This window comes from Pan paniscus, chromosome 18, assembly GCF_029289425.2.
Source record: "Pan paniscus chromosome 18, NHGRI_mPanPan1-v2.0_pri, whole genome shotgun sequence".
In the NCBI taxonomy this organism is placed as follows: Eukaryota; Metazoa; Chordata; class Mammalia; order Primates; family Hominidae; genus Pan; species Pan paniscus.
Window position 1 is genome coordinate 17,462,860 of NC_073267.2, and position 23,415 is coordinate 17,486,274.

Sequence of the window (23,415 nt, forward strand, 5' to 3'; positions counted from 1 at the left end):
GTATGGGAATCGATTAAACCCGGGAGGTGGAGGTTGTAGTGAGCCAAGATCGTGCCACTGCACTCCAGCCTGGGCAATAGAGCAAGACTCTGTCTCAGAATGAACAAACAAAAAATAAAAACTCTGTCCTTAAGGACAGGGTGATGCTTCTCTACCTTCTCCTTTAGGGGCAGGATGGAGTAACCACTGGACTGAAGAAATGATCTGTGAGTCCAGACGTGGTGGCTCATGCCTCTAATCCCAGCATTTTAGGAGGCTGAGGTCAGAGAATTGCTCGAGCCCAGGAGTTCAAGATCAGCCTGGGCAACAAAGCATGATGTTGTCTCCACAAAAATAAAATAATGAAGTAAAATATCTGAAACCTGCTGCAGCCTGTTCATTGGTGTTAAGATAACTCCCTCTCCCAGAAGCCTTGGCTAAGCACACTGTCGAGGCCAGTCCTTCTCAATAGGTGGGGGACTTTGTCCTCCTCACCCCCAGGGACACTTGGTAATATCTGGAGACATTTTGGGTTACTGCAATTGGATGGTATGCTACTGGCACCTATGGGCAGAAGCCAGGGATGCTGTTTCACACCCTGCAGCAAACAAGACAGCCCTGTCCACCCAACAAAGAATTGTCTGGCCACAACGTTACTAAAGCCGAGGCTGAGGGAAGCTGGTCTAGGCTACATGTTTTTCTCTTTACAGAGAAAATGACCCATCATGTCTCCTAATAGAGAAACGCTGCTTCCGGCCGAATGACAAGAGCTCATGCCTGTAATCCCGACACTTTGGGAGGCCAAGGCGGGTGGATCACTTGAGGCCAGGAGCTTGAGACCAGCCTGGCCAACATGGTGAAACCTCGTCTCTACTAAAAATACAAAAATTTTTAGTAGAAGTTTAGAAGAAATTTTTAGTAGAAATTTAGTAGAAATTTAGAATAAGCCAGGTGTAGTGGCACACACCTGTAATCCCAGCTACACAGGAAGCAGAGGCAGGAGAATTGCTTGAACCCGAGAGGCAGAAATTGCAGTGAGCTGAGATCATGCCACTTCAGTCCAGTCTGGGCGACAGAGCAAGCCTCTCAAAAAAAAAAAAAAAAAAAAAAAAGCTACTTCCCAGATTGGGCAACAGAAATACGAGTGGTGTGCAGAATGAGTGTGTAAATATAGGTGCATAGGAACATGGGGAGGGTGAATCCATGACATGAGGGGAGGTGTGCACGGAGGGGTATGTGTGCACACAGGTGTGTCTGTGCCCAGGTTGTGTGTGTGTGCATGCATGCATGTACTTGTGCGATGTATGAATCAGTGCCTATAAGTGTGTGCATCGTGTGCAAGTGGCACGTGTGATGTGGGCGTGTAAGACAGCAAATTGTGTTGATAAGAAATGTATGCGATGATGGGTACTGACAGGTGCGGGAGTGGATTTTGTGTCTCTAGAGTGTAAGTGACTGGCTTGTGTGTGTCACTGTATAGAGAATAGGTTGTATGTGGAAACAGGAGGAGAAAGGAAGGGACCCAAGGCATGAGCCACCATTTTGGTTTCCCAGGGTGGCCCACGCCCCGACTTACCGCTCCGGAGGCCTGCTGGGCAGCGTTGGTAGCTGGCAAGACAAAGCAGAGAAGCCAGTAACCAAACAGCACTCCAGATGACTGGACTCCCTTTTTCCTCTCGGTGTGAATCAGGAACACTGCGAAGCTCTGGACGGGAAAGTCAGGGAGGCCCCTTAGGGGAGGGTGGGAGGCTGAGGGGAGCCTCTTCTCTTCCCCTTGTTCTCCACTGTGGCAGGCAAAGCAGCAGCTGGGAGGAAGCCGGGCTCCAGACTGAAGGCATCATTACCATCGTGGTGAGCCACACGGTAGGATGAATGAGGAATTCTGGGGCCTCAGGCGTTCCCTGTTGGATTTTCCAAAGAGCGACAGCCACGCTGGACGTACACAGGACTATGAGGGTGAATCCAAGCACCTGAGGATACAGGCTTAGATAAGCTTGGGGGGCAATAAGGGAGGTCACAGCAAACTGGTAGGCGGCCCCATGTCCAACTGGGAGCTGGTTTTGCAACATCCTGGCTGATACTGAGTATACCAGGGTCACCAGCTAGCAACGTGCCAATGTGAACAATGTGTAAAGGGCATTGCAGATCACTCCTGACCTGTAACTGTCATATAAATAATGCACAGCAAGGGCTTGAGCCAACCGAGTGTTTTCCAAAATGCAGGAAGTGCTCCAGTCGTGCACATATGAGATGACTTTGGGTATGGAGAAACAGCAGGAAATGAAATGTACTCACCAGGTAAAAAACTATCCTTTCTCCAAGTCATTTTTCAATCCCTGCTATGAAATCAAGGAGCAACTCTCTGTTGGGCCAGTAAGTCTCTAGGGTCTCTCTAATATATTTTGGTTTCTCTATTGAATAAAAGAAAGGAAGAAAATGAGAGAACGTGGACACACCAGAGGGAAGGCCAGAGCTAGGTTACGTTGGAGGAACTGCTCAAAGAACCTCAGTTTAAAGCAGAAGTTGGCAAACTATCAATCATCAAAGAAAAATAAAAAGCATATGTCATGACAGGTGAAAATTACATGAAATCCAAATTTCAGTGACTACAAATAAAGTTTTATTGAAACACAGTTGGCCGGGGGTGGTGGCTCACACCTGTAATCCCAGCACTTTGGCAGGCCGAGGCAGGCAGATCACCTGAGGTCAGGAGTTGGAGACCAGCCTGGCCAACATGGCGAAACCCTGTTTCTACTAAAAATACAAAAAAATAGCGAGGTGTGGGGGTGGGCACCTGTAATCCCAGCTACTCGGGAAGCTGAGGCAGGAGAATCACTTGAACCCAGGAGGCGGAGGTTGCAGTGAGCCGAGATGGCACCATTGCACTCCAGCCTGGGTAACAAGAGCAAAACTGCATCTCAAAAAAAAAAACAAAAACAAAAAATAACACAGTCATGACTATTGTCTATGGTTATGACTATTGCGTTCATTCTGGAATGGCAGAGTTCAGTGTTCAGAAGGAAGATTACCTGGCTCACAAAGTCTCAAATACTGTATACCGCTTGGCTCTTTAAGTTTGCCAACCCCTGGGTTGGTGGTGGGTGATAATGTAAAAATTAATACAATGGCAGAAGAATGAATGAACTCTGAAGAACATTCTTTGGAAGCCTACAAGAATGGAGTAGAAGAGGATGGATGAGCAGAAAGGCTCACACTTGGAATGCCAGTGTTTATTTAACACACTAAGGTAAATACATATCACATATAAAAATTGTCCTATAATACAGCCAGTGGGGGAACATAAAAATAAATGCATAACTTTTTAAAAGGTTCGTCCTAATGTGGCCCTAAAATTACCTTGTGTATCCAAGAGTCTACATGGTATGTTTTGGAAAATGCCAGGTTATGGTAGCTATAAACTGTCCAGGAACATGGGAGTGTATGCGTATGTTTGCGCGTGCGTGGATTTTCGGAATTACAAAATCTGTTTGGGAGAACCGTGTTCCACTGAATTGACCTCTGTAGCCTTTCTAATATTGCTCTGTTTGATTAACAGATTCCCTTCTACACCCCGATAGGAGGAGTCTACTTTAAGACTTCACCAGGTTCCAGCCTGTCCCCTGCCTCCCCCCACCATTGCCTGGTTCCATGCTCCCAGGGATGGCAGCTACCATCTTGGCTTTGAAGAGTGGGGACATCCGGAGGTAGCCCCGGCCATGGTGGTGGATGAAGAGGAGGTAGATGGGACCAAGGACCCAGAGGTACATGGGGGGCACCCAGACCCCTGCTGTTCTCAGGAAGCACAGGCTCAGCAGGCTGGTGGCGGCAGGTTCAGGCTCTGTCTGGTTCCAGACCTGAGGGAACACAAAGAGGACCCTTAGGATGGTACAAGGCAGGGGTCCCCAGCTCACCTGCCCGGGGGGCCAGGCAACTTTTTGGATCTTTAACATTTACACAAAAATGTGCCAAGTACTCTTTGGAATACCTACTAATTCTCAATTCCTTTCATCCTGACATTAACCCTAGGTAGTTGCAATTATATTGATTTGCAGATGAAGAAGCTGAGGACCAGAGAGGCTGAGTAACTTTGCTGACTTTACCCAGCTGAGGAGTGGAAGGGCTGGGATTTGAACCCAGGGAACTGGGCCATGTGGTCTAGGAGACCTGGGCTCCATAATCATTGCTAGGCATGGACTGTCAGTTAATCCTTATAACAACTCCAGGACGCAGACAGTACTGTCTCCATTTCAGAAACCAGCAGACTGAGGCACCAATCGGAGAACTGCCTCCCCCAGGGACACACAAATGGGAAGTGGCAAAGTTGACTCTGACCCAGGCTTATCTGACCCCAAACCTCGTTCGACTGGTGGTCTTGATGTATGATTTATTTTTATTTTTTATTATTAATTAATTTATGTTTTAGAGACAGGGTCTCACTCTGTTGCCCAGGCTGAAGTGGCACAATCAAAGCTCAACAAAGCTTCGAATTTCCTGGGCTCAAGCAATCCTCCCACCTCGGCCTCCCAGAGTGCTGGGATTACAGGCATAAGCTGCCTCACCAGGCCTGGCTAATTTTTTTTTTATGTTTTGTAGAGATGGGGGTCTCTCTATGCTGGTCTTGAACTCCTGGCCTCAAGCAATCCTCCTGCCTCAGCCTCCTAGGTACTGGGATTACAGGCAAGAGCCACCGGCCCAGCTTGATCTGTTATTTTCATCTCAGCAGGTCTGCTGGTCCTATCTAACCCTAGAAGAAATTTGAAGTTGAGTGGACGTGGCCTCTTCAATTCTCTCTCCGCTGTCTTTTTACTCCTCCTGGTTTCACAACTCACCGGCTGTGCAAACTTTAACCTCTCTGTATCTCAGTTTCCTTCCCTGCAAAAGGGGGATAACGAGACTCTACCTCTATGAGTTGTATTAAATGGATTAATAGCAGCAAAGTTCATAGCAGCATGGCACAAGGTTGGGCACAAGGCTAGGCACAGAGAAAGCCCTCAGTTCATTGCCAGTTTATTGCTTCAACTCCCTGGCCCTCGAAATGCTGGCAGTTTGCAACCCCCACCCCCACTCCATGAACTCCACTCCCTGGAGTCCTTTGCTAAGAGCAATGGAAAAAGAAACCAGAGAGGTAAGGGCTCTCCGGGGGCAGGAGGGCTTGGGGGACCCACTAGCTTTCTGCAAAGAAGGGTCAAAGCCCCTAGTAGCTGGGGGGTCTGGTGGCCCCTTAAATAGAGCTGGGCTCTCGGCTGCTGGCTTGGTGAAAGAAATCCAACCCGCTGCAGTGAGGGGGCCGGAGTAAGTCTCCTCGCTTCCCGGGTCCAGGAATTTGGGGGTCTCTCCTCTCCCCAGTATCGCAGCCCGAGAGCTCTGCAGCCAAACCAAGCCTGGAAAAGGAGAGTGGGGCGCAATGGGGGGCACTCACCCCCTGCCCCGCGCAGGGCTCAGCAGGCGCGGCCATCGGCGCCTTCTGTCGTCGTGGGTCCCAGCGTCTGTCTGTCTGTCGCTAAGTCTCTGGGCAGACTGCTCGGCCGCGATCCTGCCAGGGAAGAGGCGGGGCTGGGCTGGTCGGGCTGGGCTGGTCCGGCTGGGATTCGAGCTCCGGGATCGGGAGGCCCCGGGCAAGGTCCAGCTGCGCGGCGGGAGTGAGGCCACGGGAGGTGAAAACAGGCGAGGTGGGGGAGGGGGGAAGAGAGGCGCTCGGGGAGCTGGGACGGGCACCGGGTTGGGGGGTCCCGGAACCCCTGAAAGTTCAGTGACACCTCCATAGTTCCCTCTTCCCCCTGCAACAAGAATCACTCCAAACTTCCCAAACACTTTGGACCCAGCAATTTCCAGGAGTTCATCCTGATGAGAGAACTGAAAGGTGTGCACACGTTAGTAACAAGGAGGCCTGGTGACCGCCTAAGCGTCCAATCGCGGGGACCACCGGGTCGAGGCCGAGAGGATGGAGACCGCGTCACAGGCACCTCGCTGCTGGAATGGAGGGTGGTGGGGAGAACTTAGAAGATTATGCAATGGGCTGGCAGGGCTATACCCAGCCGCCCTGGTAAGCAGAAACTCAAGAAACCTCTAGGGTCCTGTTTTCTGGTCGTATGATCCCAGGAGTGCACATGGGCCCCTCGGGTGTCTGAACAGAAGGGCATAGGAGGGAGGGCGGCAGCCCTGCAGTCTCACTCTGCTGGTGTAGCAGTCACCTGCCAACTCCCACCCCACCCTGCACCGCGGGCTCCTGAGTCGGCAGATTAAGCATTTTACAAATTCTATTTTAAATACGTGTTTTAAACTTGTCAGATGTTTGTCTTCATTTCAGTCCCTGCGCCTCTACCTCTTGCCGTGGTCGCTTATTTAACACTGGGGGGCTACGTTCTGCTAAGTCCCAGGGAGAGACTGTTCCTAATATCCGAGGGAGATATCATTCCTAATATCACGCTGGGTGAACACCACGTGTGTACAGCCTCTGATACGATTGGTACTATCCAAGGGAGATATTATCCTAACATCCCAGTGGGTGAACACCATGTGTGTAAACGCTGTGGTATTATTAGAAATATCCAAGGGAGATATTACTCCTAATATCACAGTGGGTGTACATCCTGTGATATTATTTGTAATATCCGAAGGAGATTGTACTCCTAATATCACAGTGGGAGTACACACTGTGATATTATTTGTAATATCCGAGGGAGATTTTACTCCTAATATCACAGTAGGTGTACAACCTGTGATATTATTCATAATATGCTAGAGATATATTACTCCATATCTCATGGTGGGTGTACACTCTGTCATAGAATTCGTGATATCCTAGGGAGTTATTACCGCTAATATCACAGTGAGAGTACACCCTGTGATATTATTCATACTATCCTAGAAAGATATTACTTTTAATATCACAGAGGGTGTACACCCTGTGATATTATTCATAATATTCTATGAAGATATAACTCCTGATATAACCGTAGGTGTATACCCTGTGATATTATTTGTTATATCCTAGGGAGATACTACACCTAATACCACAGCGGGTGTACACCCTGTGATATGATTTGTAATATCCTAGGGAGATATAACTCCTAATATCACGGAGGGAGTACACCCTGTAATATTATTCATAATATCCTACAAAGATAATACTTTTAATATCACAGTGGGTGTACACTCTGTGATAATATTCGTAATTTCCTAGGGAGATACTACTCCTAATATCACCTTGAGTGTACACTGCGTGATATTATTCATAATATCGTAGGGAGCTATTGCTTTTAATTTCACAGTGGGTGTATACCCTATGATATTATTCATAATATCTTAAGAAGGCAGTACTCCTAAAATCACAGTGCCTGTACACACTGTGATATTATTCATAATATTCTAGGGAGATGTTACTCCTAATCTCATAGTGGGTGTACACCTTGTGATGCTATTTGTAATGTTCTAGAAAGATATTCCTTTTAATATCACAGTGGGTGTACACCCTGTGATATGATTCAAAATATTCTAGGGCGATATTACTCCTAATATCCCAGTGAATTTACACCATGCGTGTACACGCTGTGACCTCCCAGAAAGATATGACTCCTAATATCACAGTGGGGGTACACCCTGTGATATTATTTGTAATACCCTATGGATATCATAATATCACAATGAACGTACACCATTGTGTACATGCTGTGATATTATTTGTAATATTTTTGGGTGATATTACCCCTAATGTCACAGTGCGTGTACATCTTTTGATATTATTTGTAATATTCTGTGGAGATATTGCCCCTAATATCACAGTGGGTGTATACTCTTTGATACTATTCGTAACATCCTGGAAGATATTATCCATATTGTCACGGTGGGCATACACCCTGTGATATTATTCGTTATATTCTGGGGATATACTATTACCCCTAATATACTGTGGGTGTACCCCCTGTGATATTATTCACTATATCTTGGAGATATAATATTACCCCTAATATCACAGTGGGTGTATACTTTGTGATATTATTCATTATATCCTGAAGAGATATTATTTCCTTTAATATCACAGTGCATGTAAACCTTGTGATATTATTTGTTATATCCTGGGGAGATACTACTATATTACTCCTAGTATCGCAGTGGCTGTACACCTTGTGATACTATTCATTATATCCTGGGGAGATATTATTACTCCTAATATCACAGTAAGTGTATACCCTGTGATATTATTCATAATATCCTGGGAGATATTACCCGTATTGTCACAGTGGGTGTACATCCTGTAATATTATTTGTAATATCCTGGTAAGATATTATTAGTCCTAATAGCACAGTGGGTGTACACCCTGTGATATTATTGGTTATATCCTGGTGAGATGTTATTACTGCTAATATCACAGGGTGTGTCAAATTTTCTGGAGATATTATTACCCTTAATATCACAGTGGGTGTACACCTTGTGTGTACACTGTAATATTATTCATAATATTTTATGGAGATATTACTACTAATTTCACAGTGGGTGTACACCTTGAGGAGATATTACTTCCTCTGATATCACAGTGGGTGTACACCCTCTCATATTATTCATTATGTGCTAAGTAGATATTATTACCCCTAATATCACAGTGGGTGTACACCCTGTGATGTTATTCCTTATATCCCAAGAAGATATTATTATAACTAATATCACAGTGGGTGTACACCTTATGATATTATCTGTTATATACTGGGGGGATATTATTTGTAATATTTTAGGGAGATACTACTCCTAATATCATAGTGGGTGTACTCATATTTTACAGATATATTACTTTTAATATCACAGTGGGTGTACACCCTGTGTGTACACGCTGTAATATTTTAGGGAGATATTACTCCTAATATCATAGTGGGTGTACACCATGTTTGTAAACCCTAGGATATTATTTATAATATCCAAGGGAGATATTACTCCCAATATCACAGTGGTTTTACACCCTATGATATTATTTGTAATATCTGAGGCAGGTATTACTCTCCATATCACAGTGAGTGTACACCCTTCTATATTATTCATAACATCCGAGGGAGATATTACTTCCAATATCGAAGTGGGTGTGATAATATCTGAGGGAGATATTATTCCTAATATCCATGGGAGATATTATTCCTAATATCTCAGTGGGTGTACCGCGTCACAGTGGGTGTGCACTGTGTGATATTATTCATAGTATCCAAGGGAGATCTTACTCCTAATATCACAGTGAGTGTACACCCTGTGATATTATTCATTATATTTGAGGGTGATTTTACTCCTGATATCACAGTGAGTGTACACCCTGTGATATTATTCTAATACCCAAGGGAGAGCTTTCTCCTAATATCACAGTGGGTGTACACTCTGTGATATTTTTCATAATATCCGAGGGAGATAGGATGGAGACCACGTCACAGTCCCCTCACTGCTGGAATGGACACTGTCTACCCGTGGAGTGGTGGGGAGAACTTAGTGAGATTATGCAAGCGTTTAGCACACTGCCAGATATACATTAAATGCTCAGAAGACTTAGCTTTTATTATTACTGTTATAAGTGAGGCCATGGGTTACTAACCAGTGGTTTAAAATGCCATTGCAGCCGGGCACGGTGGCTCACGCCTGTAATCCCAGCACTTTGGGAGGCTGATGAGGGCGGATCACTTGAGGTCAGGAGTTTGTGACCAGCCTGGCAAACATAGTGAAACCCTGTTTCTACTAAAAATACAAAAATTAGCTGGGTGTTTTGGTGCGTGCCTGTAGTTTCAGCTTCTCAGGAGGTTGAGGCAGGAGAATCGCTTGAACCTGGGAGGCGAAGGTTGCAGTGAGCCAAGATTGTGCCACTGCACTCCAGCCTGGGTGACAGAGTGAGACTCTGTCTCAAAACAAACAAACAAAATGCCATTGAAGACATATATGAATATGAAAAGGTGGTTGCTAAATGATGATTGAATAAAAGAGATTATAATATAAAATAGGCTTTGGTTTTTTTAAAGCAAAAAAGAAAAGGATATGCCTAAATTAGGGAACATGGAGAAGAAGGCCAAGGCATTTACCTTCCTCTCTTGAGTCTTTTTCTCTCTCCGTCTCTTTTTTTTTTTTTTTTTTTTTTTTTTGAGTCAGGGTCTTGCTCTGTCACCCAGGCTGGAGTGCAGTAGTGCCATCATGGCTCACTGCAGCCTTGACCTCCTGAGCTCAAGCAACCTTCCACCTCAGCCTCTCCGGAGTATCTGGGACTACACGCACACACCACCAAACCTGGCTAATTTTTAAATTTTTTGTGAAGACTGGTCTCACTTTGTTGCCCAAGCTGCTTTGGAACTCCTGGCCTCAAGCCATCCTCTTGCCTAGGCCTCCCAAAGTGCTGCCATTACAGGTGTGAGCCACCATGCCCAGCTCTCTCTTGGGTCTTAAAGCAAAGTGTCAAAGACCCAGCCACCACTTCTTAGAAATGACTCAATGTCATACTAGCATAAATGCATCGATAAAAAGATGGAAATGTGGTAACACAGTGATTTTGGGGAATCCTAGTTTTCTTTTCCAATTTCTTTGTTGTTGCAGTGAGCAAGTACTCATTTCAAGATAGGAATGAAATATTCAGCTCTTTTAGACAGACAAGCACAGGTGCTCAGTTTGGGAGAAGAATTAAAATCCTCTGCACTCTCCATGCTGCCTTGCTAATTCTCGGGGTCCTGTCCTCATCTTCTACTCTTGCCTTCTGCAGGGACCCCACAGCGTGTTTTCCCCGATCTTTTTGTACCACTCTAAATCCAGTCTTGGGCCCAGGGAGCACCACCTCCCCTGCCCCCTTCAGCTGTCCCCCTGCCTGAGTCTTCTGGAAGCTTCGGGACAGAAAGAACCCAAGGATTTGTCATGAAGCTCAGTGTGGCAGGTCTACTGTTTCCATGTAAATCATGTCTGCTTATCTGAGTTGGTTTTGGTGGAAACTGATGGAAATTATGGGGAAACTAAATCCCTGTCTCTCTGCAAGCCACTCCCCAGTCCCACCCCCATGAATTGGCATTGTCACAGTCCTGGTGCTTCATTTCTTTCTATATTTGAAGATGAATTTGCGGGACATAGTCAGAAAGTCAAGAAGAACACAGCAGAAATCAATTGGGGTGAGTCCAGAACAAAACTTGGGGATCCCACTTCCTGCTTTTTTTTTTTTTTTTTTTTTTTGAGATGGAGTCTCACTCTGTCACCCAGGCTGGAGTGCAGTGGCAAGACCTCAGCTCACTGCAACCTGTGGCTCCCTGGTTCAAGTGATTCTCCTGCCTCAGCCTCCTGAGTAGCTGGGATTAGAGGCATGCACCACCACACCTAGCTAATTTTTGTATTTTTAGTAGAGACAGGGTTTCGCCAAGTTGGCCAAGTTGGTCTCGAACTCCTGACCTCAAATGATCTGCCCACCTCGGACTCCCAACATCTTCGTATTTCAGTAGTATGCCACGGCTTCTGGCCCCAATTCCTGCTCTCTAGCTCCGGGAAAACCTATGGCTGCATGCAGAGTCTTAGACAACTTCCTTTTCTTCTCTGGGCCTCAGTTTCCCATTCTGTAAGATGAGAGGTTTCCATAGGCCAACACTTTCTAATTGGTGGTTTTCAATCCTCTGGTGATTTGCATAAAAGGCATCTATTTCAATTGTGCTTATAAATAACAAACCCCAATAAATAGAGGAATTATTTAAATGGTTTCTCATTATCACGGAATAGTTGAGAGTCTACTGTATTTGAGTGAAAAGGCAGCACGAGAAACTGAAATCAGATGCACTCATGATTATGACCCTGAGGTCAATGTGTCATTTCCTTCATTCCCTCCTTGCCCCCATGAAGGTTTGACTACTGTATAGTTTGAACCTGTGCTTCTTAGTTGTTTATTGCTTAAGTTTTAGCCACAATGGCAAATTGCAGCGGGAAATTCAGTCTTACTTTGTCATTTAGAAACAAAATACGAAACCTATCAAAATAAAGCACTAGCTTTTTTTTTTTGAGACAAAATGGAGGAAATCCTAATATTAGGTTAGAAAAGCAATTTTTTGGTGTTTTTATTTTATTTTATTTTATTTTATTTTGAGACACAGTCTTGCTCTGTCGCCCAGGCTGGAGTGCAGGGGTGCGATCTCGGCTCACTGCAAGCTCCGCCTCCCAGGTTCACGCCATTCTCCTGCCTCAGCCTCCCGAGTAGCTGGTACTACAGGCGCCCGCCACCACGCCCGGCTAATTTTTTATATTTTTAGTAGAGATGGGGTTTCACCGTGTTAGCCAGGATGGTCTCGATCTCGTGACCTCATGATCTGCCAGCCTCGGCCTCCCAAAGTGCTGGGATTACAGGCGTGAGCCACTGTGCCCGGCCTCTTTGGTGTGTATTCTGATGTGGTGACTGGTAGTTAAATTCAGTGTACATATGAATTCACTCTTGGGACAAAATATGCTGGATTTGAGCTTGTTTTCAGGCAAATCATGTTTCATCTTGCAGAGCTAATTCAAAGTATACTGACTGCATGCACTTCTTCCTTAGGGGAAGAAAACTCATCATAATTTGTTTCTAGGCACATGTTATTAGAGCTAGGATTAAAATAAATCCTACATACTTTCTTTAATATGCTAACATTAACACGTTTCGCTTAAAAAAGTATCGATCATTTATCATGGAAAAATACACCAGCTTACACAAATTCCTAAAGCGTTTTTCGTGTGTGTGTGTGTGCGTGTGCGTGTGTGTGTGTGTGTGTGTGTGTGTAGAGATGGGGTTTCGCCATATTGCCCAGGCTGGTCTCAAACTCCTGGGCTCAAGCGATCCACCCACCTCAGCCTCCCAAAGTGCTGGGATTACAGGCGTGAGCCACACACCCGGTCCCAAAGCTTTTTGTGAGATTATATATTTTACCTGCGAAATATATGGGTCAGAAAGATTTGAGAAAGTTGTTAGATAATTCCACCAACAAAATCTCCCGTCCTTTCCAGCTGTGATGGTGAATTCTAAAGTAGAATTCATCTTTGGAGCTTCTCCCTGTAGGCATGCACCTTGCGTTGCACCAGCAAGATGTTGCGCGGAGTCCTCCAGGCCTCTAGAGGGCAGAGATGGTCTCGTTTCCTTGCCGAGCATGCGCCTTAGTTCTCTCCTTTGGGGCTGTGACCGTGGGGTCGAAGCGCGCGTGCGCGGCGGACGGCGGCGGCGGCTGGCGGCGGCGGCTGGCGGCGGCGGCTGGCGGCGGCGGCTGGCGGCGGCGGCGGCGGCTGGCGGCGGCGGCTGGCGGCGGCGGCGGCTGGCGGCGGGGCCTGGGCTGTCAGCCGGCCTAGGAGGAGGAAGGAGCCTGCAGCGTGCAGTGTGAGGGGCGGGACCCGGCTGCCGGCGGTTGGTCTAGCTGGGGGAGGTCGGGCCATGCCGGTGGGCCAGGGCGCGGGGCCGCTGGGGCCCGCGGTGGTCACCGCCGCGGTGGTGCTGCTGCTGAGCGGTGTGGGGCCGGCGCACGGCTCGGAGGACATCGTGGTGGGCTGCGGTGGCTTCGTCAAGTCGGACGTGGAGATCAACTACTCGCTCATCGAGGTGAGTGCCCGCCCCGCCGCCCGGCGCCGAGTCGCCGGGCCGGTGGTTCAGCCTCTCTGGGCCGCGCTGGCCTCGTCTCTGACACCGGGCGGGGTGGAGTCCTTGGAGCCCTTACCTCTTCCGAGGCTATGCTGTCCGCGGGCTCCCTGCAGCCCCTCCCCAGTCGCGCTGGAGGGGAGGTTCTTATCATGGGGTCGTCTAAGGACTGAGGGGGTGCCAGACCTCAGGTTCTTCAAAACCCGGACTCCAGATCCCCGGAACACAGACCCCAGATCCTCAAAACCCAGACCCTAAATTCCCTGGAGCCCAGACTCCATTTCTTTAAAATTTAGACCTGAGATCTCCTCGAATCAGACCCCCTGAAACTCAGATTTCCCCAAACCCACATTCCAGAACCTAGAGACCACATGTCTTATCCCCCAAACTCCACAGCCCAGAACCCCCCGAAGTTCTAATCCACTGCTCCTCCAAACCCCGCGGCATGATTTTAAAGAGCATCAATTCCCATCCCATAGATTCTGACCTAGTAGATCAGTATTGGCAACCCTGGGGCCGGAAAGCTATTTTTTATTTCTCCGGCTCCCCTCCACTTCTGAAAATGGAGAGTTGCCAGCTGCCCTGATTGCCTTAATGAGTAGTTAATGGAATTACCCTAGAGATTTGTGCTGAAGGTTTTTGTGTGTGTGTGTGTGTGTTTTTAATTAAGTTGTAAAGTCCTGTTAAATGTTTATCAGCCCGGTGGGATTATGACCCAGAAAGGTTCCCGTAAAGAGGAAAGGGATGGATGGAGGTAGGGGCAGAATGTCATTTGTCCCGGTAGATGGGAGGGGACCAGAGCAAGACCTGGGCCTCATTTTTGGGAGGGGATTTATGGTGGGGTAGGACAAGGAAGAGGAAAAGAGCGGGTGCCTCGGAGGTAATTTAGGAGAAAACGAAGGAAGAGGCTGGGAAATGCCAAAGAGAGGGATTGGGGAATAAGACCCCAAAGATCGTCTGAAAGCACCTTTGAGCTGTTCCAGGGCTGGCAGTGAAGGGTGAAGCTCTGTGTTCTGCAAAGCGGGCTGCTGAGGATTGGGGGAGGGGGAGGGAGTCAGTTCCACACCCCACCAGCTCTGCGACCTGCCCTTGCTCTAGGTTTCAGTTTTTGTACCTATAGGATGGTGTTGGGAGAGAAAGAGTGGAACCCAGCAGATACATTTCTTAAACAAGCGGATCCGTGATCATCTTCAAGGCCCCCTTGTTTGCTGCTTTTTCAGTCTGAAGAGGTCAGAGGTCAGGCATTGAATGAATCTACCCACTGGCAGCGGCAAGGCTCCTAGGATTTCCTGGGTACATGTTTCTGGGTGCCTATGCCACCTCCTAGGTCTGCACTGGGGACAGGACACGTTCAGGGTGGTATGGCTGTAGACGGCACAGGGCATTTCAGAAGCTGAAATGCAAGAGGTCGGTAAGGCCTCTTGCAACTTGTAGTTTCCAGGGGTTCTGGAAGGAAGGAAAAGACAGGCACCCCCCTCCACCCTCACCCTCATACTAATAGTGACCTTGAGAGCAGAGGACAGGTTTTGTGACCCATTTCGAAGTGTGTTCCTTAAGCCCAAGAGCTGCCTGTCCAGATGGTGTGGGACACTCATTCTTTCGTAAGTAATTCAGATTCTGAAATCAGACATTTCATACTGGCCATCTTGACGTAGATTACATTGCCATCCTGTGTCCTGATTGTACTTTATGAAAGATGTAGAAATAATCATGATATTTCACGGTTATTTCTTGATTGTGTTTTTTTGCGTTCCTATGCAACTGCCGCCATTCTTCTCTAGCTTTCTCCCATCCTGGGTGTTTTTACATCGTGTTCATTGAGTCAACAACTATTTACTGAGCCCCGGCACATACTGAAGCCTTGTCCCCAGTGTGGATATAGCAGTACAGTGAACAGAACAGACAAAACTCCATACTCTCATGAGACTGACATTTTCTTCTCTAACAGGGACCTTACTGTTAAAAAAAAAAAAAAAATTATACTGGTTGCTAATACTTTAACAATCAGCAGGTTTCACATTAAAAACTGGGTTCTTTATTTCTCTGGAAAACCAGCCGATCTTTAGGCTGCCACACTTGGCTTGGGTTTTGTAGTGATCTGAATCCTTTTGGATGAATGCCCCTTGATGTTGCCTCCCTAAGCGGTCTAGGCTGGTGAATTTCCAGTCCCTGCCTTAAATGCATGCATCTGAATCTCTTTGTCACCTGTAGCAAATTCACTGAGTACCTAGAGTAAGCAAGACACTGTCTCAGGCACTGGGGAATGAAGCTGTGGTCACTGACCTCTGAGAACTTTACATACAGGCTTAACCTTATTTCACACGAGTCCTTTCCCAAATGTTCAAATGTTCATTTTATGAGTTAGTCACTTTGTACATCTTCTTAGCTGGTAAGATTTGACTGTTTCATTGCAGCTTGTGTCATGGTTTGTTTCATGGTCATAGAGCATTAACATTTTGGAGGTGAGGCTTTTAGGTGCATCAGACCCAACTGCTTCCTTTTACAGACATGGAAACTGAGCCTCAGAGTGGTTGAGCTGTGCAGGTACATTTAGGAAATTTTCCTTGAGCCCGGTATGTTCCCTACGTATTACACTGTGTTGCCTTTTTCTTCAGAGAGAGATATTAAATAGTAATACAAACTGCTTTTTCCATTTTACTTATTTTATTTTGTTTTATTTTGAGGCAGGGTCTCACACTGTTGCTCAGGCTGGAGTACAGTGGCACCATCATAGCTCACCAAAGCCTCTGACTGCTGGCCTCAAGCAATCCTCCTGCCTCGGCCTCCTGAGTAGCTGAGGCTACAGGCACGTGCCATCATGCCTAGCTAATTTTTTTTCTAGTAGGGATGAGGTGTGGCTGTGTTGTCCAGGCTGGTCTCCTGGGCTCAAGTGATCCTCCTTCTTTGGCCTCCCAAAGTGCTGGGAATCCAGGCATGAGCCACCATGCCTGGCCGCAAACTGATTTTTCTTTGAATCCATATTCTATAGTAGGTGCTTAATATGCGTTGATGTGAATCTGTACAACCACATGAAAAGGAGTGGCTCTGTGTCTACACCTGAAGAAACCGAACATGAGCTTGCCCAAGGCCACGCAACACGTGGAAGACTCAGATGGCATTTGGGCATCTTGCTGGGTTAACACTTCGTGTCTGGTAATGCTCAGAATGTAAGAGTTTTAGAGAGTCCTTGAAGAGAGGACAGACATTAAATGTCTTTTTAGTCTCTTTTTCTTCGGAGAATGAAAGTAATGAGAAAATTAAGTTTCTAGATGAATGTTGCTCCAAGTATTTGAAATTATTCAGAGTTAGTAAGGAAGATTTCTGGCCCTCATTCCAGACCTTTAGTTGAGAAATAGAGGTGGGCCCCAGGAATTTGCAATTTATTTTACTTTATTTTTTTTTTTATTATTATTTTTGAGACGGAGTCTTGCTCTGTCTCCCAGGCTGGAGTGCTGTGGCATGATCTTGGCTCACTGCAACCTCCGCCTCCTGAGTTCAAACAATTTTCCTGCCTCAGCCTCCCAAGTACCTGGGACTACCGGTGCCTGCCACCATGCCTGGGTAACTTTTTTTGTATTTTTAGTAGGGACAGGGTTTCACCTTGTTGGCCAGGCTGGTCTCAAATTCCTGACCTTAAGTGATCTGCCCACCTCAGCCTCCTGAAGTGCTGGGAGTACTGGCATGAGCCACCGTGCCCAGCCAGGAATTTGCATGTTAATAAGCACCTTACTAATGGCAAAGTTGGCAAATTTGTTTTAGACCCAGAAACTTACACGAGCTACCTAGAGACAGCCACTAAAATACACAGAAAAGCATTGAAAAATAAGGCATTGTAATAGGCTGTAGGTGGTTTCTAATCTGAAAAACATTGAGTCACATGATTTGGGAGAGAGTTTGTTGATTTCCCTCTGTCCCCAGTAATGCCCCGTGTTAAAAGCTGGTATATAATAGGTCCTCAGTGAATGTATACTGACTGAGTGCATTCAAGTGTAACATGTGTAGTTAATTCCCAAAGGCAATGTTATGATTTCTGTTTTCCTTCCTTCCTTTCCAGATAAAGCTGTACACCAAGCATGGGACTTTGAAATACCAGACAGACTGTGCCCCTAATAATGGTTACTTTATGATCCCTTTGTATGATAAGGTAAGAGGGGACTGCTTGTCACTTATGATGGGAAGTCACTAGTGTGCCTCACCAGGCTGCACTAACCATGCCCTTTCCTACACTAGCAAATGCTCATCTGTTTTGTAAATTATTAGTGGAATATGGTAATCCTAGCCACATTTGGAGGGAGACAACTTACAAACTGCCTTGACGAATACAGTGGCTCTCTCTGTGTTTAGGGCCATTTGGCAATGTCTAGAGATGTTTTTGTTGTGACATCTGTGGCTGTGCGCTACAGTCACCCAGTGAGTAGTGGCCAGGCGTGGAGCTAAATGCGCTACAGTGCTGCCTACGACAGCCCAGATGTCAGTAGTGCCAGGGCTGAGAAACTCTGATTTCATGGAACCCGTTACTTGCAGGCAGCTTAAAGTATTGTTAAAACAATTGTATAAGTAATACATGAATTCATGAACTATGTGAAAAAAAAAGTCAAGGTCTTTAGAAGTATGTGAAATAAATTTGTACCCTTTTCCCTCCAATTTTACCTCCCTCTGTAGTGATAACCTCTGATAATCTGATAAAGGTGTTTTTTTTTTTTTTTTTTTTTTCTTCTTTTGAGATGGAGTCTCGCTGGGTCGCCCAGGCTGGAGTGCAGTGGCGTGATCTTGGCTCACTCCAACCTCCACCCCCTAGGTTCAAGCCATTTTCCTTCCTCGGCCTCCCGAATAGCTGGGATTACGGGCACCTGCCACTACACCCAGCTAATGTTTTGTATTTTTAGTAGTGACGGGGTTTTGCCATGTTGGCCAGGCTGGTCTCGAACTCCTGACCTCAAGTGAACCACGTGCCTCAGCCTCCCAAAGTGCTGGGATTACAGGTGTGAGCCAGTGTTTCCGGCCCTCTTATAAAATTTTGATGTGCATCCTAACAGATTGCTTTCTATTTATAGTTATTCAGATATCCACGGGTACACATGCATATGTATATATGCAAATACACACAAGCACACATGCACATAGATATGTATCCACAAACACCTCTATACAATCCCATCCTCCCACATATAAACCTTTTATTTGGAAATACAGATTCATAGGAAGTTGCAAAAATAGTCAATATACATAGTTTTGATTTTGATATATTTTTTAATACAAATGAAATCAAACAATAGGATTTATTCTGCAGTTTCATTTTTTCCCCTGTGTTAATGCTTTCAATACCAGAGGGACATTTGGTTTTTTCCTCTTGCGTGCTTTCAACATTAGCATAGATAGATTTACTGACTTTTTTTTTTTTTTTTTTTTTTTGAGACAGAGTCTCACTCTGTCAGCCAGGCTGGAGTGCAGTGGCGCGATCTCGGCTCACTGCAACCTCTGCCTCCTGGGTTCCAGTGATTCTTCTGCCTCAGCCTCCCAAGTAGCTGGGATTACAGGCACCCACCACCATGCCCAGCTAATTTTTTTTGTATTTTTAGTAGAGATGGTGTTTCACCATGTTGGCCAGGCTGGTTTTGAACTCCTGACCTCAGGTGATCCGCCCACCTCAGCCTCCCAGAGTGCTGGGATTACAGGCATGAGCCACCATGCTCGGCCTACTGACTTCTTTTTAATCACTGCATAGTGTGTCAGAGTCAAACCCAAACTGTAATTTATTTAACTACTTGGACATATAGACTTTCCCCAATTTTAAAATAGTAGTAATTTTAACATAACACACCAGGAAATATTCTTGAACTTAACTCTTCATCCAGAATGCATAGGATTGATTTCTAGAGATGGACTAGCTGGGTCTGTCCTGAAATCTATTTAATTAATTTTTAAATAGTATCAGTATCAGTCTCAAGAAACCAGGAGGCTGGATGTGGTAGCTCATGCCTGTAATCCTAGCACTTTGGGAGGTTGAGGCAGGTGGATCGCCTGAGCTCAGGAGTGTGAGACCAGCCTGGGCAACATGGTGCAACCCCGTCTCTACTAAAATACAAAAAAATTAGCCGAGTGTCATGTGGATGCCTGTAGTCCCAGCTACTTGGGAGGCTGAGGCAGGAGAATCGCTTGAACCTAGGAGACGGAGGTTGCAGTGAGCCAAGATCGCACCACTTCACTCCAGCCTGGGCAACAGAGCAAAGCTCCATCTCAAAAAAAACAAAAACAAAAACAAAGAAACCAGGGTTGATAAGTAAAATGTAGTTTTATTTATTGAATTAATGAGTTAATGTATTGTTTAGAGACAGGATCTCCCTCCGCTGCCCATGCTGGAGTGCAGTGGCACAATTATGGTTCACTGCAGCACTGACCTCCTGGGCTCAAGTGATCCTCCTGCCTCTTCCACCTAAGTAGCTAAGACTGTAGGCGCCTGCCACCACACCCAGCTAATTTTTTAAGAACATTTTTTGTACAGATGGGGTCTTGCTATGTCGCTTAGGCTGGTCTTGAACTCCTGGCCTCAAGTGACCCTCCTGCCTTGGCCTCCCACAGTGTTGGGATTATAGGTGTGAGGTACTGTGCCTGGCCAAATCTAGTTTTAAGAGGTGACTTTAGTTCCTGAAGATACATGCTAACTTGTGCAACTGTAGGCACGTGAGGGCTTAATGGGAGACTCAATTAATAGAATTATAGTATGTTTAGTATTAAAAGACAGTGAGTGGCTGAACCTAGTGTCTTTAGAACTCATGAATGGGCTTCAGCACTGTCTTCTGATTGTTTAGATGAAAACTTCTGGTGTTCAGCTTCAGCTTGTAGCTTCTGAAGAGAATCAGTGCTCAGTACCATATAGAAGAACAAGGCTTACTCTTAGAATTTCATTTCCGGTGTAAAAAAATTTCAGATTAAATGATAACACTAAACTAAATTAAGCCAGAGTCACAATTCTCATTTCTTGAAATTACATTTTCTTTTTTTCCTTTTAGGGGGATTTCATTCTGAAGATTGAGCCTCCCCTGGGGTGGAGTTTTGGTAAGTTAACTGAATCACTAGACATTCTTTGTAAAAGATTAGATGATATGCCGAATATTAATTTAGGCTAGCAGAGTGCATAAACTATTAAAATATTAAGGATCATTTCCAGTATGGAAGAGGGTTTGTATTCCTCCCCTCCTTGCCCCCATCACTCTGGTTTCGTTCGGATTTACCTTAATCTACCTTAAGACTTTCTGTCACCTTTGAAAAATAGACATCTTTTCTTCTACCTTTCTGGAAACTCCTCCCTTGCAGTTTCACTCATTACGTGGCCGTAGAACAGTATAGAAATCAAGAGTGGGGACTTGGTTCCCGTCCCAGGATGGCTTCTTTTTTAGCCCCCTCAGTTTTTTAATTTTTTATGGAATTAATTGAAACATTTAAAGATTGTGAGATTTGTCATAAAAATCCAGATTTATGTCCCATGAGATGAGAAGACTGTCAGCCTTAAACCTTACCAGTTAAATACCTTTGGGCAAGTTACTTCCCCCGTGTCAGCCTGGCTCCTCACTGTCGAGCAAGGGTAGTTATAGTCCCTGCCCCACTGGGTACTTGGAGGGTTAATAAACCAATACTGAGTGTTCAGAGTGGCTGGCACGTAATTAGCAAGTACTCAGTATTCGAAAACAGCCCTTCTGCACACATCCCAATAAAAGCTCCAAACTTTCCTCATATAACTGTCTTCAGGCATAGCTGGGGAGTTGGGGATGGGGTTGAGATCAGAAGAGAGGGTCTGTTTTGATGTAGTTTACATTTTTGAAGAGGAGAGACTCTTGATGTTTCAGCAGAACAGGTGTGGGTGACCCCAGTCCATGGCTTGGGGAGAGGAGTAGGGATCACCGTTGTTGATATCAGGCTTGCTCGTGCATTAGACAAGGAAGAATTTAGCACCTGCCATCACCAAGGCTAAAATGAGGCTCAGGCAGCTGACAGCTAATTTGGCTCTGTGAGAGCAGCTCTTTTATCAGTTTGTAGTCAGGGATAGGGCGGGGGGTGCCTGGCTGGTACGTTCCAGAAAGCTGGAGAGGAATGTAGCCCTGCTCATGGCCAAAGCAGAAGTCCAGATTGGTGGCCTGGAGGAGTGTTGTGTTTGCCACCCCCCACCCTACCCCCAACTGGTGCTGTTGATAAGCTTTTTAATTGAATTATGCTTTCAGAAAAGTGCCTTGGATGAATTTTCACTAAGTGAACACACCCATGTATCCACCATCCAGATGATAAGATAGCACTTCACCAGCACCCCAGAAGTCCCCATCCTGGGTGCTCATTAGCCATCCCACCCCACCCTCCAGGTGACCACCACCCTGACCTTCTACAAATGAGAGATCCATTTGGTCGTTTTGAACTTTATACAAATGCTATCATGCAGGGAACTTTTTAATATCTGGTTTCTTTCACTCAACATTATGAACTTTATCTGTATCATTTGTAGCTTTAGTTCATTCTCTTTGCTGTTCAGAATTCTGATGCATAAATATAAAATTATTTATATTTTATAAAATATTTATATTTTCTTTTCTTTTTTTCTTTTTTTTGAGACTGAGTCTCGCTCTGCTGCCCAGGCTGGAGTGTGATCTCGGTTCACTGCAACTTCTGCCTGGGTTCAAGCAATTCTTGTGCCTCAGCCTCCTCAGTAGATGAGATTACAGGTGTGCACCACCACACCCAGCTAATTTTTGTATTTTTAGTAGAGATGGGGTTTCATCATGTTGACCCAGGTTGGTCTCGAACTCCTGACCTGAAGTGATCTGCCCGCTTTGGCCTCCCAAAGTGTTGGGATTATAGGCAAGAGCCACCACGCCTGGCCTATATTTATATTTTATATTCATATTTTGTATCAGTGATCTCTTCTACTGTTGATGGCCATTTGAGTTGCTTACCGATTTTGGCCACTAAGAGTAGTGCTCCTGTGAACATTCTTGTATGTATATTTTGATACATGTGTGTCTGCATTTTTGCTGAGTATATCACAGGAGTAAAGTTGCTGAGCCATAGAGCTGATACATGCTCAGCTTTAGGTGTTTGCAAACATCCAAAGTGGATGCACCAGTTTGTGTTCTCCCAGCAGTGTACAAGGGTTTCCATTGCTCCACATCCTAACCTACACTTGGTATCGTCAGTTTTTTTTAATTTTAGCCCTTCTGGTAGGGGTGTGGTATTATCTCACTGTGGCCTTGATTTACATTCCACTGATGGCCAATGAGGTTTCACACTTTTTCGTATGTTTATGTTTATTTGCCATGGGCTAGCTATTTTTGTAAGATTCCTGTTCAAGTCTTTTGCCCATTTTTTATTGGAGTCTTTGTGTGTGTGTGTGTGTGTGTGTGCACGTGCATGTATGCGTGCAAGCACGTGTGTAATTCATCTTAACTGAAAATCTCATCTCATGGTTTTCCATTTTTTTCTCTACTCATTACTCCATATTCTTCCTAACCTTTCAAAAACTCAACCTTAACCCCTATTATGATGAACTCTTCAGTTAAAAAATGGAGTTAATTGCTGATATTGAAAAATCAAGAGATGGTATATAAAATCCAGATTTCCAGTTTTTCGGAGAAGTTGGAAGCTCTGGCAAAGCATGGTAGTGGTTGGCAGACTTGAGTGGCAGTTGTCTCCTTTCAATTTGCCACAGTCCCCCTGAGGATGCTCCGCTTACTTCGAACCCATGAAGCCCCTGTGGCCCTGGAGTTTGTGTTCCTGGTTTAACATGGCTGAGCTCATGTCCTTGGTCAGAGAACAGATCCAGAGCCAGACTTTTAGGGTCGAATTGGGGCTCTGTCACTCAGAAGCTCTGTGATCTTGG

General features: G+C 45.6%; 2 protein-coding genes across 3 annotated transcripts in view; one reads left to right on the forward strand and one right to left on the reverse strand.

Annotated features, from left to right (window-relative positions):
- Window positions 1-1,696: 1,696 nt before the first annotated feature.
- Window positions 1,697-6,288, reverse strand: LOC134729409 (ATP-binding cassette sub-family C member 6-like). Of its 2 annotated transcripts, XM_063598428.1 has the most exons (3): window positions 5,399-6,288; window positions 3,651-3,833; window positions 1,697-1,949 (listed from the first exon to the last, which is right to left on the reverse strand). In XM_063598428.1, the coding sequence occupies exons 1-3, from the start codon at window positions 5,432-5,434 to the stop codon at window positions 1,698-1,700; spliced, it is 471 nt and encodes a 156-aa protein (XP_063454498.1). In that variant the 5' UTR covers window positions 5,435-6,288; the 3' UTR covers window position 1,697. The 2 variants fall into 2 exon arrangements, with proteins under 2 accessions (XP_063454498.1, XP_063454499.1); XM_063598429.1 differs by lacking the exon at window positions 1,697-1,949 and having other exon boundaries at window positions 1,968-3,833; window positions 5,399-6,272.
- Window positions 6,289-13,207: 6,919 nt separating this feature from the next.
- LOC129394132 (BOS complex subunit NOMO3-like) overlaps window positions 13,208-23,415 on the forward strand; it is a 29,069-nt gene continuing 18,861 nt past the window's right edge. Inside the window, exons 1-3 of the mRNA XM_055099383.2 lie at window positions 13,208-13,517; window positions 17,608-17,697; window positions 20,564-20,609. Coding sequence (XP_054955358.2) covers window positions 13,353-13,517; window positions 17,608-17,697; window positions 20,564-20,609 — 301 coding nt within the window. The 5' untranslated portion in view covers window positions 13,208-13,352. The remainder of the gene's footprint in view (window positions 13,518-17,607; window positions 17,698-20,563; window positions 20,610-23,415) is intronic.

Coding starts and splice junctions, on each gene's coding strand:
- LOC134729409 (XM_063598428.1), bottom strand. CDS start 5,434: ATGGCCGCGCCTGCTGAGCCCTGCGCGGGGCAGGGG. Junction 3,834..5,398: donor AGCCCTGCGCGGGGCAGGGG/GTGAGTGCCCCC, acceptor GTGTTCCCTCAG/GTCTGGAACCAGACAGAGCC. Junction 1,950..3,650: donor CACTCTTCAAAGCCAAGATG/GTAGCTGCCATC, acceptor CTGTATCCTCAG/GTGCTTGGATTCACCCTCAT.